This window comes from Olea europaea, chromosome 6 (genome assembly GCF_002742605.1).
Source record: "Olea europaea var. sylvestris chromosome 6, O_europaea_v1, whole genome shotgun sequence".
NCBI classification, from domain to species: domain Eukaryota; kingdom Viridiplantae; phylum Streptophyta; class Magnoliopsida; order Lamiales; family Oleaceae; genus Olea; species Olea europaea.
In genome coordinates this window covers 14,762,079-14,777,090 of record NC_036242.1, presented here as the reverse complement: position 1 = coordinate 14,777,090, position 15,012 = coordinate 14,762,079, and the positions used below count along the sequence as shown (strand labels likewise).

Below are 15,012 nucleotides of genomic sequence, written 5' to 3'. Positions count from 1 at the left end.
TTATTCAATTACACATTCAATTAATTTTTATCAAAATATACTAAAACTTGATTTTTTAACTAAACCAAACAAGATTTAATATTTACGAGAATTTCTAAATTCATTATTTTCTATCTTCTTATCCGAACACTAACTTTTTCTTCACACCAACCACTTTTCACCTTCATCGCTACTTATCCATCCACTCGATAAGGACACCCTAGTGCCTTTGTTGCATAGGCTTAAGGATAGATGCACAAGTTCAAGGAGGCGACGGGCTAGAAAAGTAGTGATGGACAGTGGTGGAGCTAGAATTTTCACAAGGGGAGGCAAAGAAATGTTGAAGGGTCAATTTTACATGTTATTAGTATATTTTAAAAGAAATTCAAAATTTCTATACAAATTTAAGTAAAGTTTCAAATGTTGCAACAGCTGTCGCCCCATGGCTTTTTGCCACTGGAATGTGGTTGTGGTGTTAGAAAATGACAGGAAGACTCAAAAGGCCAACTAGTGGTGCCACCATTAGATAGATTTATGCGGCTTTTTAAATTCTACCGACATTTAATATCACTTAAACTGGTGTTATAACACGAGTGATGCTAAATAGAATTACTCTAACTCAAACACATGTAAGTGAATGTAATAAAATTAAAATTGTTCGACATTCAACATTTTTACCCAAAGTCCTGAAGCAAGTAGAGAAGAAAGTATAGGGATGGTATCGGGAGGGTTGGGGTCAAGTTAATCCTGCCCCCGCCCCATCGGGTAATTTTCCGTCCCGTACCCACGCCGTTACCCATTTAAGGTGGGGCAGAGCCCTTGTCCCTATTTAGTATTCGTTTAATTTATTTTTAAAAGTTAAATTATTCAAATATATTTGGTAAATTAAAATATTTTTTGTTTGTCATATTCATTAGATAATCTTAGAGCATCTCCAACCATTGCACCAAATTGCACCAAATTTTGGTGCAAACTTTCTCCAACCATTGCACCAAATTTTGGTGCAAAAAATGGTGTAATGAATAGTGTTGCACCAAATATGGTGCAACACTATTCATGTTGCACCATTTTGCACCAAATGGTGCAATGTCTTTTTTGCCCTTATTTTTCTTTTTTCAAAGATAATGGGTAAGGGCATTTGTGTCATTTTCGTTCTATAATAATAATGATAATAATGATAATAATAATAATTACTTAATTAATTACACTATAAATTATGTTATTAAAGTTTATTATTTTTAATAATATAATCAATAATAATTAATGTAATTGTTAATTTAATGTAAAGTTAAATTCGTAAAGTTTACGTTTAAAATTTAATTTAATGTAAAGTTTATATTATAGTTTATTATTTTTGTAAATTTAACGTAATTGTTTATCATAAATTAATAATATAATCAATTATTTTTGTCAATTTAACATAATATATGACATGTGATAATATAGTAATCAATATATTTGTTAATTTAATGAAGTTATGATTTAGTAATATATATAGTTATAAAATAAATAAATAAATAATATTTTAAAATAAATATATTGTCAAAAATCGAAAGAATGAATAAAATAATAAAGTACTGTTCATTTGGTGTAATGGTTGGAGAAGAATTTTGGTTTGGTGCAAGATTTAGTGCAAAATTTGGTGCAAAATGGTGCAAAATTTGGTGCAGGGTTGGAGATGGCCTTAGTCGTCATTTTCTATTAGAACTAATGAAATTTTGGATTTGAAGAATATTTTTCCCATCCCTAAGAAAGTAACTATATAATTAAGGGAGGCTAAAAAAAAAAAAAAAAAAAATTTGTTTTACCACAAGTAGTTGTGGCTGAACTGGATTTTGTCAGGGAATGGGTAAGATCAAATTGTTTTGAATAATTTCAGTGGTACAGAATTCATACAAAAGTCGTCCCATGTGAAATAAAATAGTGTCAAAAAATGACCACCCTACTAAGCGTGTGGTCTGTAAAGTTTTTGTACGCACAGTTTTTTGTACGTACAGCAGCTCTCAATTGTACCACGCAATATATAACCGCGAATGAACCTGAAATTGATTGTCCGTGATTTTGAGACAACACACATATTTAGCAAGCTGAATAGACAAGTGTATCAGGGGAATCGTTTCTGGATTCAAAGTCACTATTATAAATAGTGGCTACAGCCAGTTAAATTTTTTACTGTCTCACGAGGAATGACCAAAGTAATCAAACAACATACAAACACTTTTTATTTGATAAAAACACGATAAAAATGACCATAATGAACTCAAATTTATTTTTTTTTCATTTTTTTTAAAGAAGGTTTTCAATTATTTGTTTTCGGGTAGAGAGATATTGAGGGGACAAATGAATTTATGAAGAAAATGAGGTGACAGAATAGTAAAGCGTATCCACTTAGGGTTGGGTCAGTCGAGTAGGGGGAGTCTAGATAATATTTTCATTTTATCTACAAAGACGTCTTGACTATCATTCTTCACAAACCTGAAAAGAAATATTTTTGGCAAAGCTGAAATTTTTTTAAGCTGATCAAATAACACATTTCTTAAGATCCATAACTTATAAACACTTAAAAACGCACTATCAAGTAAGCACTAAAAAAATTTCCCTATTTTGAAGACTACAATGCAAGTTTTTCCTTGATTTGATGAGATCAAAATGATCCTATATTACACAAATTCCAATTTTAAGGCTTTGATAAATTGTTAACAGTCCTTTGATTGAGCACTCTATTCTGCTCCAAAGCAAAGTGATGTTGTCACCTGTGTTTAAAATGTCTTGTAAGTTGAATATGATGCTACTCTGACTAAATAATTGGAAGGGGAATTTACTAAAATTCCCGATTCCATGTTTGTCAATTGAAAAATGGCCAATTTGCTAACAAATTATCTATTATATCCTTAATGAAAAATGAAGCAACCTTTTTTTCTTTTTTTCACAAATATCAAGAAGAACAAGTAGCTTCCAGGAAAGCCACATTAATGCTAGCTAATATTATCTAACGGATTCATTTGTTTTCATTATTCCCCTTACTTTTCTTTAATTTATTTTTCATACTTATTTTCAACAACACATTCACACAATAAAATATACTGCACATTAACTCAAAACTTTTTCGTACTTTTTTCAACTACATTTTTAAAATTTTAAGGCCGCCAAACATAGGTTAGGCATTGACCAATGATTTTGGGAAAAAAAATTGATGATGAAGTAAAATCATTCACTAAAAATAACTATATGCTTCCAATTTATAAGATAATTATATAATTTCATTTCAAAAAAATTTACCTCATCCATATTTATGAGTTGATAAGACTCCACAATTCAAGGTAATTTTTCTTTGGAATCTTATTCATGTTGATAATTGAGTTTAATAGTTGTTATTCTTGATATTTCATGACGTTCTCAACATTTTAAAAGTTGTTATCGACATTTGGATCTTGTATATCTCGAAACTTGATACTTCATTCGTCTAGAACGAGATTACGGGCCCGCTTGGCACGGCTTTTACTTTGGCTTTTGCTTCTTGTAGAAGAGCTTTTAGAGAACGCTATTTTAATTTTTGTTTGAAAATTAATATTTAAAATTACTTCTCATTCCGGAAGTGCTTTTGGAGGAAGCCAAAAAAACTAGCTTCCTATAAAAGCTCTTCTAACCTCCAAAAGCACTTTAAACAAAAATAGCCAAACGGTCCAAAAGAGGCTTTTGGTTCTCAAAAGCTCCTTTTGACTTTTCAAAAGCCATCCCAAACGGGCCCCATTCCAAACATGAGAGTCCTCTACATATTTCAAAGTGATTGATATTTTAAGTATAGCTCTTACCATTTCAAATATGTTTTATTACCCATATATAGGGCGAAGTGAGTATTTAATGCATGATTGAAATGATACTTTTTTTAAATGAGTATAGATTCTGTGTCAAGTTATTATTGACCAATACAATTCTTAATTATATGAATGATTTTGTTCTCATTGTGGAATTTAGAAGTGCAAATGACTGCATTTTGGTCAAAATTATAGTCAAATGGACATTGAACAAATTTTGGACATTTTTACAAAGGATCATGTAAAAGTAGATAATTTTTCAATTTCCTCTAATTGGAATTCAAAATAGTTCATGCTACTGACAAGCTCAAATTAACAATTGTCTGCTAATAAATAAGTCTAACTAAACTAGTATTTGCAGTAAAAATAAAACTATTTTTTAAGAATTAAAATAATTTTCAGAATTTATTTGCATAACACTAAAAGAAGAAGTTATTAGAAGAGAATTTTAACAATTGGTGGAGCATGCTAAATTAGAAGAGATGGTTGAAGAAGCAAAATGAAGCCATATAGATAAAAATGTCAAGCCACAAAATCCCTTGGAGAGAATTTTCTGTTCTACATCCACCAAGGTGGAGCATTGCTGTGGAAATATTTAATCTAGGCGTTAAGGAATTGGTGCGTGTTTTGTGTAATGTAAGAACTATTGTAGAGACACAGAAGCAACCGCAGTGGTATACAAGTGTTTGTTGCTTGGGTTGAATTAGCACACTAATCCATCTCAAAGGAAACAGAAGAAAAATGAAAAATCGAGAGAACTTACGATTTTCATATGAGAACAAGAGCTTGCAGCGAGTACTCTTAAGAATCATATCCAAGTTAATCGTGCAGTGATTGATCTAGCAGGTTCTTGAATTCCAGCTCTTACAGTATCACAATCTTGTTAGATGCACATTAATCAACTTGCTTATCATCCCTTTCATCTCTAGTCTCCGATTCTTGATTGTCCTTGTGCCTTGCAGACGAAGACTTTGATGCCAATGTATGTCTGCAAATCCTGAAATAAATTTCGTGAAATCAAATAGCGTTCACCAGGATTAAGCTATAACAGAAATATAGATCCTCAGTAAACCACTTGACACATTACTTAGTACTCAACCAACCATGAGGAGAAATTTCTCGTTAACAATCCAACAGGCACGTTCAGCATTGATTTTACAGAACAATTCTAATCAGTTCTGGTTGGTCCAATCATATATAAACTGAAAGGTTGTAAAGCAATTGACAATGATCCATAAATCTAATAAATTTATGCATATAAATTAGTTCAGAGACATACCCCTCCAAAGCCTCAGCTTTCCTCTTGATTTCACTTGACAAGAGGATCGGATCTGCATTTTTGGGTAATGAATCCTGCTGTTGGGTTTTTTCTCGAAACCACTGCTCTGCTTTATTGCATTCACCAGTGACCTGCAAAATAAAAGTCAACACTATCATTTACTCTTTCAGCTAACAATAATTCAAAAAGAACATTCAAGAAGGGAACGTACAATGTCTCTTTCGCTAGGTGGAAGTGATCCTATAGCCATCCGATACTCCACTATGCAGTTTAGTAGACTTCTGGTTGCCTGTGCCCGAGCGTCTTCCTCTTTGTATCGATCTTCAACAGGATCCACTATCTAAAGAACAATTTTATTTATTTAGTTATTTATATTGCTGGGTGTCAATCTGATTAATCTCAAAAAGGTATAAACTTGAGGAGTCAAACAAAGAAGTCAAAAGAACCTTTTTCAGATCCTCTAATTTCTCTGTATAAACACTTTCAGACTCATCATCTCCGTCTTCGTAGAGCCATTCCTCAGTCTGTTGTAAATTACTTGATATCACTTCCCTCTCTGAATCAGTTGCAAAGCTTCGATATGTATTCAAAATCTGGCCAAATGCTTTTTGTCATTCTTAAAGACATGCGAAACACTAATAGAAATGAAATGAACTACAATTCACTGTCCACGTTAAATTAAATAATGCCATATTCTTGAGATATCAGACTGAAACACAAGGACATAGCTTTGTGAATCTTGAAAATGTTCTACACCAATGATTTCAGAACCAGCTATTTTCCTACAAATAGTGCATCACGTAGTTTTTGGGAAGAAACGTGCATCAAGGATGCTGAATTTACTATGTCATTGCTGGTGTAATTTATTATATAACACAATTATATTAAGCTTCCTAGTCGTCAGTATGACATTCCACAGCTCAAGTTGTCATACCACGAAATAATAAAATCAGATTAAATTTAACTATCCCAGCTAAAGCAAAGATTGTACCTTATTTCGCGCTTCATATACATAAGACTCCAGTGCATTTTTCTTATCTTTAGTCCTCTCCATCATTATGTCTTGCTGGGCCAGCTGAAGCTCTTTCTCTTGGGCTTGGGAGAGCTCATGGGGTGTCATACCGCCAAATATATTCTCATCAATGGTTATTTCAAGCCGTCTGACAGCCTGTACAAGGAGATACCGCTGTTCTGAATCTAGATTACCAGCCATGAGGAAAAGGTAACTACAAGTATGGTATGTTTTGTCCACTTTCTCCATCCCCCTCTATCAAAATGATCAAAAAGGAATTTATTCTTCTTATTCCCGTGAAGGTATCACTGTTCTGTACTTTAAGATGGCTTATGATTTAGCTCCCGTTTGGCCCCCATACTTTCCATAATTTAATGGTTGGAATAGTATTTTTTTGAAAAATGTGTGTTTGAAAAAAAATGAAAGTTTTTTATTTGCATGTAATATTAGTTTATGAAAGATTGTGTGATTAAAAATAAGAGAAAAAAATGAGAGAGAATGGAGGCCAAACGGGGGCTTAATATTAGTGAATATCTGTTTTAGAAATAGAGACTCTCACTTGATAGCCTTTAATAGGCAAAAGCTTATTGGAATATATTTCACTCTCTTATAAGATTGATGTTTTTGTGCAAGGAGTCATGTATTAGCTAGCAAAAGATTATTTACGAAACACAGGTTAGTGATGCCTGATGTGGTTTTTAAGAGGTGGAAAGTGCGAAAAGAAGGCCCGTCTTCAGTGGCGGATCTAGGTAGTTGCCCTAGCTGGATTCGTCGGAAGCAATTTTTTTTTTGGCTGACAATAGATTAAGGTTTTAGCTTGCTTATATTACTGATATTTTTTTCTTCTTTCAGACTCCCCTTCTGGTTGAAATGGTTAGAGCTTACATTTACATTTTGCAAGTCTCGGTTTCAAATCTCTTCACAGCCAATTTATTGTGCAATTTTTTTAGTTTTACAATTTCTACCAAAATCAATGTAATAGGAAAGAGTTGGATGAGATTCGAACCATGAACCCCTATTCTGATCATTGAAAATCTGACCACTCTGGCATCCATTGCTTTCAACTCTTAATTCAATAAAATAATAAATATTACATTTATGGGGTTTAATAAAATTATAAAGATTCAAAATCATGCTCTTCCTTTAAATTATACGAAACTTGGCAACAATGTCATTTGGTAAATCTACGATTTATTCTTATAACAGAATTATATATGTTCAATATGAACAAAATAATTGTTATATTTAAATTTTAGGCCTTGTTTTATTTTCATTTTTTTTCCAAAATACATTTTTATCTATCTTATTTTAACCATACATTTTTCAATAAAATAATATTACACGCAAATTCAAAACCTTTCCTTATTTTTAACCTCACGTTCTCCATGAAATCACTATTTCAAAATGCATTTTTTGTTAAAAAAAAGGACATCAAATGGGCTCTCAATACTTTATTGCGGCTGACGATTGACAATCAATGGCCACCCGTGCTGACTCAAAATCCTAGATTCGCCACTACCCGTCTCCAAGTTGTTCAAGATAAGTCGTGGATATCTTATCAACATGCCACATAGCGTTCAAGATGGAAGTTATCGACCGGGGAGAACAGGCCATTTGCTAGGGAGATTCTGAAATTGCGGAGGGAGATGAGAGAGTAAAAATGTTAAACATTATAGAACAAGATGGTGGAGAACTACATGATGAAATTAAGTGACTACCAAGAATATGGTTTTAAGGAGGGAAAACTGGATGTAGATGAAGATACTAACTTGATGTGGAATTTTATGGTTAAGTAGATAAGAAGCCTAGTAAAGGAATGTGAGGGTTAAAGGGTAGAAAGCCACCTAAGAAAAAATGGTGGCAAAACAAGAAAGTTCAGATTGCTCTTAAGACTAAAAGAAAATGTTAATGATGGCAATAATTAGTCCGGTTTGCTTGGAGGTTGGATCACAGTATATGCTGAGCCCTTCAAAAATGGATTGACCACAGTGGATCACCAATGAACCAGTGTGATGTATGTCTGAAATATTAAGCTAGGAATAAGAGTGTAGCAGAACTCTGTCAACTAACAAGACCACGATGAGCATTCGCTAATCTTGCTCAACATGCACAGAGTTAATTGATTTTCAAATGAAGTTTCCCATTTTTTTTGCTTAAGTAGAGATGACCTCAAAAATGTTAGCCTTTATTTGGGCTTCATTTTCTTTTGCTTAAATTTAACTTTACAAAGAAAACATTAATTTTAACCACAATTTTTGTAGGACCACAAATGTTATCCACTTATCTACCACATGTTTCTTGAAAAGTAAAATTTAAGGAAAAGAACATGAAATCCAAACAAAGTTACCATCTTGCAGTTCTTTGAAAGTTGTGCGGGGATGATCTTGTGAAGAGGATAAATAGCAGAAATGCAGTGTCCTCAAATGAAGCATTTTTATGTGGGCAGTTCTAAAGAGTCAAAGGATGTTAACTAGTGCTATATCTAATATCAAAATGCCAACATATCTCTCAAAAGTAGTGGGGAGTTTTAAACTGAACCAAATTGACTAAAAATTGACAGATCATTATTTTAATCTGAACTTACAGCAGGACCATCTGCTTTGCTTGAAGATTCTTGATTGTCTGGCTCCATCTTGTCTGAGACGGCATCACCATTCATAATAGAATCATCCAAACTATCCTCCATCAGCTGCCAAGAGAGTACAGCATATACTAAATATAGGAAACTCATCTTCCAAAGCCCCTAATAAAATGATATATTTCAAAGAAATACAAATTAAATTTATGCCCACCGAGGCAGACTCTATGGTAACAATTCCATGGAGGCTTAAGTTGACTCTAACTTTAATCTTTGCTTTTCCCACATGAGGAACTTTGAATGGCCCAATCTGAAAATGGAAAAATAAAAATATTGTTACAAAATAGAAGTCAAGCAGGGTTAAAAAAAAAAAAAAAAAAAAAAAGAAGGAAAAGCTCAAACTTTGCCAGGAGATAGGGAAAGACACCAACGAACCTTTGCACTAAAGATATTCAAATCTTTTAGGAGATAAACAATGAATAAGAAAGAAAGAGTATCTATTCTGAGTTGCAAAATCCTCCAAAAACTAAGCCCTTGTTTGATTTCGATTCTTCAAGAATCATTGCTCTCCCACACTCATTTTCAACCATACAATCTCCAAAGAGTATCATTTTTCACATTTCCCTATTTTTTTAACACATGTTCACAAAAAAATAAAAAACTTTTCATGAATCTCTTCTCAAAAAATCTTTATCAAACAAACGCTAAATGTGTCTAGAAAATCAATCATATTAGGACTCTTTTCCAAACATAAGCTCCTCTGAAGCCACATGAGTGCAAAACAAATACCAATGTTCTCTCTATTATGATCTTAACAAACTGCCTGTCTTTTCCGTGCTACTTGTTTCATGTCTAATAAGATGTCATTTTTGGAAAAAGAGTTGCCAGAGTAGCACTTCATAATGTCAATACATTTATATCCCTGACCCTGAAACATAATACATTCTTGAATTACAGCAATCGTGACATACAAAGCCTCATTCTCATTAAATTTAGGTGAACTACAAAATCCTTCTTCTCCGCTACATTTGATCTGCAATCTGATCTCTGGCTGAAGGTACACCCACTGAGAAATCTGATGAGAGAAAATCCTTTGCATAACAACATTAATCATATTAATCTTGGTATATTGACTCTATTTTCTCTCGTTTGCCTTGTTTTACTAGGATTACATTACTTATTAACCACACTCCTCTATAGAAAGCATGATCCATTCACCCAAGTCATCCCACCCTTAGTTTATCCCCAGTGGTGTCACCTCAAGTTGTTGACGTAGATCTTAATTTCTTATCATAATCATTCTTGACGAGCTAGTTATCCATCTTCTCATTTTACTACATTAATGTAATGGGGATTTTGTCCTCTTAACATCCCATCACTTTGTGACATTAAGCATAACTACTAATGATTTACCTTGTCACTTTATAGGTAACTTTCAATCACATAAATTTCCTGATTTTACTTCTCCATTTCAATCAACCTTTCTAACTAAGTGAATCAAATTCCCGTAAGTCTCATTTGTTATTGAACTAAATACTTAATACAAACTCTTTAGGACAATCTTTTTCGTAGTAACTCCATTTACATTTTTATTTTTACATTAACAGAAAGGATATTTCATGTATTCTAGACTCCAAAGTGCTTTAGGATTTATCCTCCTAGCCCCTTCAACCAAACTACATGATCAATGAACTGCATACATGAATGAATTTATCTCAATCCAGTTTGTGATCACGTGCTTAAGGTGAATAAAATTCTCACGCTAAATGTTGCTTCTAAGATATTAAAACTATTAGACAGATAATCACCTTTATTATGACAAATAGGACTAGCAAATTTCATTTATTTGGTATCAATTTGTTCTCCATCCATTCAGAATAATCTTATCAACCACGAATAATAATCTCACTGTAAGTTCTATACGAACCAATTGATTTTCTCAACTTCATCTTCTTCAAAGTTTGACAAATTTCCAAATATCCATAGTGCCTTGTAATAATTAATTTATTAAAACAATTCCCCCGTTTTGGGTGCTCTCAGTCTTATGAATCAAAGAATTTGATTTTCATCTTTAATACAACTTGTTTACATCTCTATTTTATTGACTAATAATGTATCTTGACAATATATTATTTGTAAGTTTAATGATCCAGAATAAAGATGTGCCTTGTAGAGGGTTTTTCAAATGTGTAATATTTCCGATCAATTACCTTCTACAAAAGAAAGCCACAACAACATGGTGCATCATCTACGCTTTGAAATCAAGGGAAGGAAAAATATTTTTTCCCCTTAAGCAGAGTTGTGTTCCAAAATGCAGATTAGATTTGCACATTGGTCAACTCTAGGTGCAGAAACTACAGAAGAAAACTACAAAAGGTAATCCATATATACCGCAAAAGAGCTGATTCCTGTAGATACACCTGAAGGCAACTCATTCTGGTTCATATAAAATGCTTCCAAGTGAAATGTGCCACTTCGGTGCAGCGAGAGCATCTTTAGACTTGGAAAAGGATGCAACTTAGGAAACAACATGCCATCAGTCACTGTGCAGATCGGTCCTTCATCAGATGTAAATCCAATAGAGAATGGAAATGAATCTTGCACCTGCAAATAAATTATACAGACTGTCAATGTAAGGGAAAAATAATTGAGCAATATCCTTAAAAATGCATTAAAGAAAATTTGATTGCGAAGATTTTTACTTTCCCGTTCAGTATAAAGGTCTTGAGGTGCTGCAGGAAAACATGATTAAGCTACTTCTCTCTCAAGCGAGATGTTTTTTCTAAGCTTTAGAGATTGACATTCATTACAAAGATATGAATAGGTCATATATCAGACAATGGCTAAGGTGGTCCTGTCCCCCCTCTTATCATGTCAAATTTTTCCAAAGCTATAAAGCTAGTTAAATATCACATTAACCAAATAGTGCAGCCACATGGGCTCTTTTTTTTCCCTTCTAGGTGCTTAGCTCTTGCTTTGGGTAAGTGAATGTGGAAAGCGGGTGTTGGGGTGTTGATGCAGGGGTATTTTGGGAAGCTAATCCAGACTATTGTCTCCGGAGTTTTTATGTATAGAAAACCCATTCTCTGAGGAACAAGGCCTTTCTGAATGGGTTAAACATGGATAAGAATCTAACCAGGTAAACAAAACATGAACAAGTATTTTAAATGTATCTCTTTTGAAAAATTCATTCAATATACAGCTCTTCGATATGTCAGTACAAAAAAATGACAAACGGTACACACTAAAAGTTAAGGTCAAAATATAATAAACAGTGATAGCATAGGAAAAGAAACAAAAATGATGTTTCTAAGCATTTTCTTCAATAAAAAGTGCAAGAATATATGTTATTGACAAGCATTTTTCACTAATGGTTTTTTTTTTCTATGGCTTGAATTATTACAAGACATACTTACAATATTATCAATAATGTCTGTCTGAAAACTAATATTTTGGTGCAAAAGTCTCAATCTGACTTTTTATTTTATTTTATTTATTTATTATTATTTTTTTTAACCAAACAAGTATTTGACTTACAAGTGAACAAATAGAAATTTTCTAGACCATTGTATAATATAAAAACTATGTATACATTCATGACATTTCATCACATGAAGTTTCCTCTACTCGCAGCATGAGAACCAGCATTTAATACTCTATTAGTTTCTAGTATAAAGAGCGTATAAATATGTTTTAGGGATTACAATAATTTTGCTGCATTGTAAATGGTGTATTACTCAAAATCTATTGCACAGTCAACAATCATTTTCAGGGTTATTAGATTTAAGCATGTGTTGTGGAAGATAAAGTATACGGCAATTGATCAGTATGAGCACCATCATATATGTATCTCGCATGAAGCTACTATTAGAACTTGAAAGACAACTTATAGGGCTAGTCAGCTATTGAATGATATCATTTTATATTATAGTTGTTTGCCACGCATACAAAAGTATTTGTCTAGAAGCTGGATTTTTTTGTACTTCGTAACCCATGGCCAATTATTTGGATTTTTGTAGTCTCATTCGCTGCCCAAGTTCAGTCCCCCTAAAAAATTGTACTTGTAGGAGTACTAAATGAAATGCTTAATTGAGTTACATCTTCACTAGCTTCCAATAACAACAGCAAAGGTTGATCGATAACTCACATTATTCAGTTATGAAGCACTGCAAAGTGATCGAAAGGACATATTAGAGAAACAACCAACTTACTGAACGGTGTCAGAGCTAAAAGATTAAAAAAATTATGTTGCTTGGCAATGAAAACTAACACATGGTTTCAGGAAAACATGGGATAACCATGAAAAAGCCGTGCTGTAAAAACAAGATTATACTGATGGAAATAATTTGACGTTGAGTTAATAACTGAAACTCAAACCTCATACTCTCTCACGCGGAATATTGGACTAAGCATTGCACATTGAAGAGCACAACCACGAGCCACGCACTCACTTGCATTTACCGTCCGTCTAGGTTCTTTCCCGAATAGTGAGTTCAATATCTTAGCAATGGCTGGTATTCGGGACCCTGATCCAACAAGTTCAACCGTATGGATCTTCTCAAGAGTCAGACCAGAGTCAAGCAAAGCCTTACGACATGGAATGCTAACCCTTTCCAGTAATTCTGATGACAGCTTTTCAAAATCCTCTCTCTTAATGAATCCCTTGACGTCCTTCTCTTCCATCAAGCACTCAATATTAAGTGGTGCCTCTGGATTAGCACTCAAGACTTTCTTCATTTTCTCACATGACGCTCTCAGTCTTAAAGATGCTCGAGCATTGGAATAAACGTCAATGTTGTACTGTTCCTTGAACTGTGCAGCAAAATACCTGAAGAGGACTTCATCAAAGTCTCTTCCCCCTAAGTTGCTATCAGAAGCATGAGATAATATTTTCATATGCCCAGGTTCAAATGATGCAACAGCAACCTGCATATCACAATGACCAATATCCACAAACACAACATTTGCTGGACCTCCACTTGAGAATTCTGTCTTGTATATACCATACCCCAGAGCAGTAGCAGTACAGTCATGCATCAACCTTAGTGGCTTCAAGCCAGCTATCTCCGCAGCATTCAAATATGCACGTCTCTGCAAGTCCGTTAAGTAAGACGGCACACCAATCACACAATCTGAAATGGGTGTCTCAAGATTCCTCTCTGCAATCTGCTTCAAATGGGTAAGCAGCATTGCTAGAATCTGAATCGGTGTAAAAGTCTGTTTCTTGCTCAAATAATTTAAGTGTATCACAATGCCCCCATCAGGACCCTCGGAAGTCTCAAAAGGGAAGAGTTTGAGGTCATCCTGCACTATGGGCTCGCTAAATTTCCGTCCTATCAATCTTTTGACCTGAGAAATAGTGGATTTTGGGTTCATTGTAGCAGAGGCAGCCCCAGCCGAGCCAATAAACCTCTGCTTTTCACCAAATGAAACCACAGTCGGAGTTTCGCGCTTAGATTCATCATTTAACAATACATCAATTCCACGTTGCTTAGCAGCTCCTATTACACAGTTCTCATTCCCGATATCAAACCCCAATGCACTCATCTCTGGCTAAATCGGAAACAGAAACCTAAAATTTTCGACTTTATATGCAATATTAAATGCAAAAAACCGTAGAATTTGGGCCTCCAAAGAATCAACCTTGGGGAACTATTAGCTCATTATCTCTACAAAATAGTAGAAAACGGAGATCGATATTCAAATTCATCCACATAAAAGAACGATCAGATTATATTAAGAAAAAATGAATTTGATCAGCTGCCGGACTCGATAAATTTAAAATATATAATCACAATTAGGAAACAAGGGCTTTGAATTTGCAGCGTTGGCATAATAAAATTCCATTAACTGATAAACCAATGAGAAAAAATCTTGCGAAAGTAAATACGTACGTTAGCCTCTGGTCTGGGAGAACAGAGGAAGCAGAGGACCCTAAAAATGGGGAAAGGAAGAAGCAGGACGGATGAGAGAGAAAATCTCTAAATACATTGTAAATTCAGAGCGGCCAGTTTCTGAAGATCTCTCCCCATATGCACGTCATATTGCCGTATGTGTAGTCAAGAGGCTTGTATATATAGGAATATTCGCCTATTTTTTTTTATTTTTTTTTGATAACCCAAAGGTGTCCTAGCTTAGCCGGACTAAATCCTGGACCTCTAGCCCCCGGCCCCTCAGTGACTAGTGGAGGTAAATAGCAGGTTGTGCCCTTGTTGGTTCCCAGGTTCCCACATGACTTTTACTCCTCCCCCAAAGGGACCCTCCTCCATGATTATTACATCACCAAGCTGCTCCAACCCTTCCTCTGGTTATTACATCACTTGGCTGCTCCAACCAGGAATCGAACTCC

General features: G+C 34.1%; 1 protein-coding gene across 2 annotated transcripts; it reads right to left on the bottom strand.

The window, feature by feature from the left end:
- Window positions 1–4,280: 4,280 nt before the first annotated feature.
- LOC111395964 (heat shock 70 kDa protein 16-like) lies at window positions 4,281–14,737 on the bottom strand. Of its 2 annotated transcripts, XM_023022203.1 has the most exons (10): window positions 14,558–14,736; window positions 13,041–14,332; window positions 11,055–11,267; window positions 8,878–8,973; window positions 8,670–8,774; window positions 6,065–6,241; window positions 5,520–5,666; window positions 5,285–5,413; window positions 5,074–5,204; window positions 4,281–4,791 (listed from the first exon to the last, which is right to left on the bottom strand). In XM_023022203.1, the coding sequence occupies exons 2-10, from the start codon at window positions 14,208–14,210 to the stop codon at window positions 4,689–4,691; spliced, it is 2,271 nt and encodes a 756-aa protein (XP_022877971.1). In that variant the 5' UTR covers window positions 14,211–14,332; window positions 14,558–14,736; the 3' UTR covers window positions 4,281–4,688. The 2 variants fall into 2 exon arrangements, with proteins under 2 accessions (XP_022877971.1, XP_022877972.1); XM_023022204.1 differs by having other exon boundaries at window positions 13,041–14,737.
- Window positions 14,738–15,012: the final 275 nt, after the last annotated feature.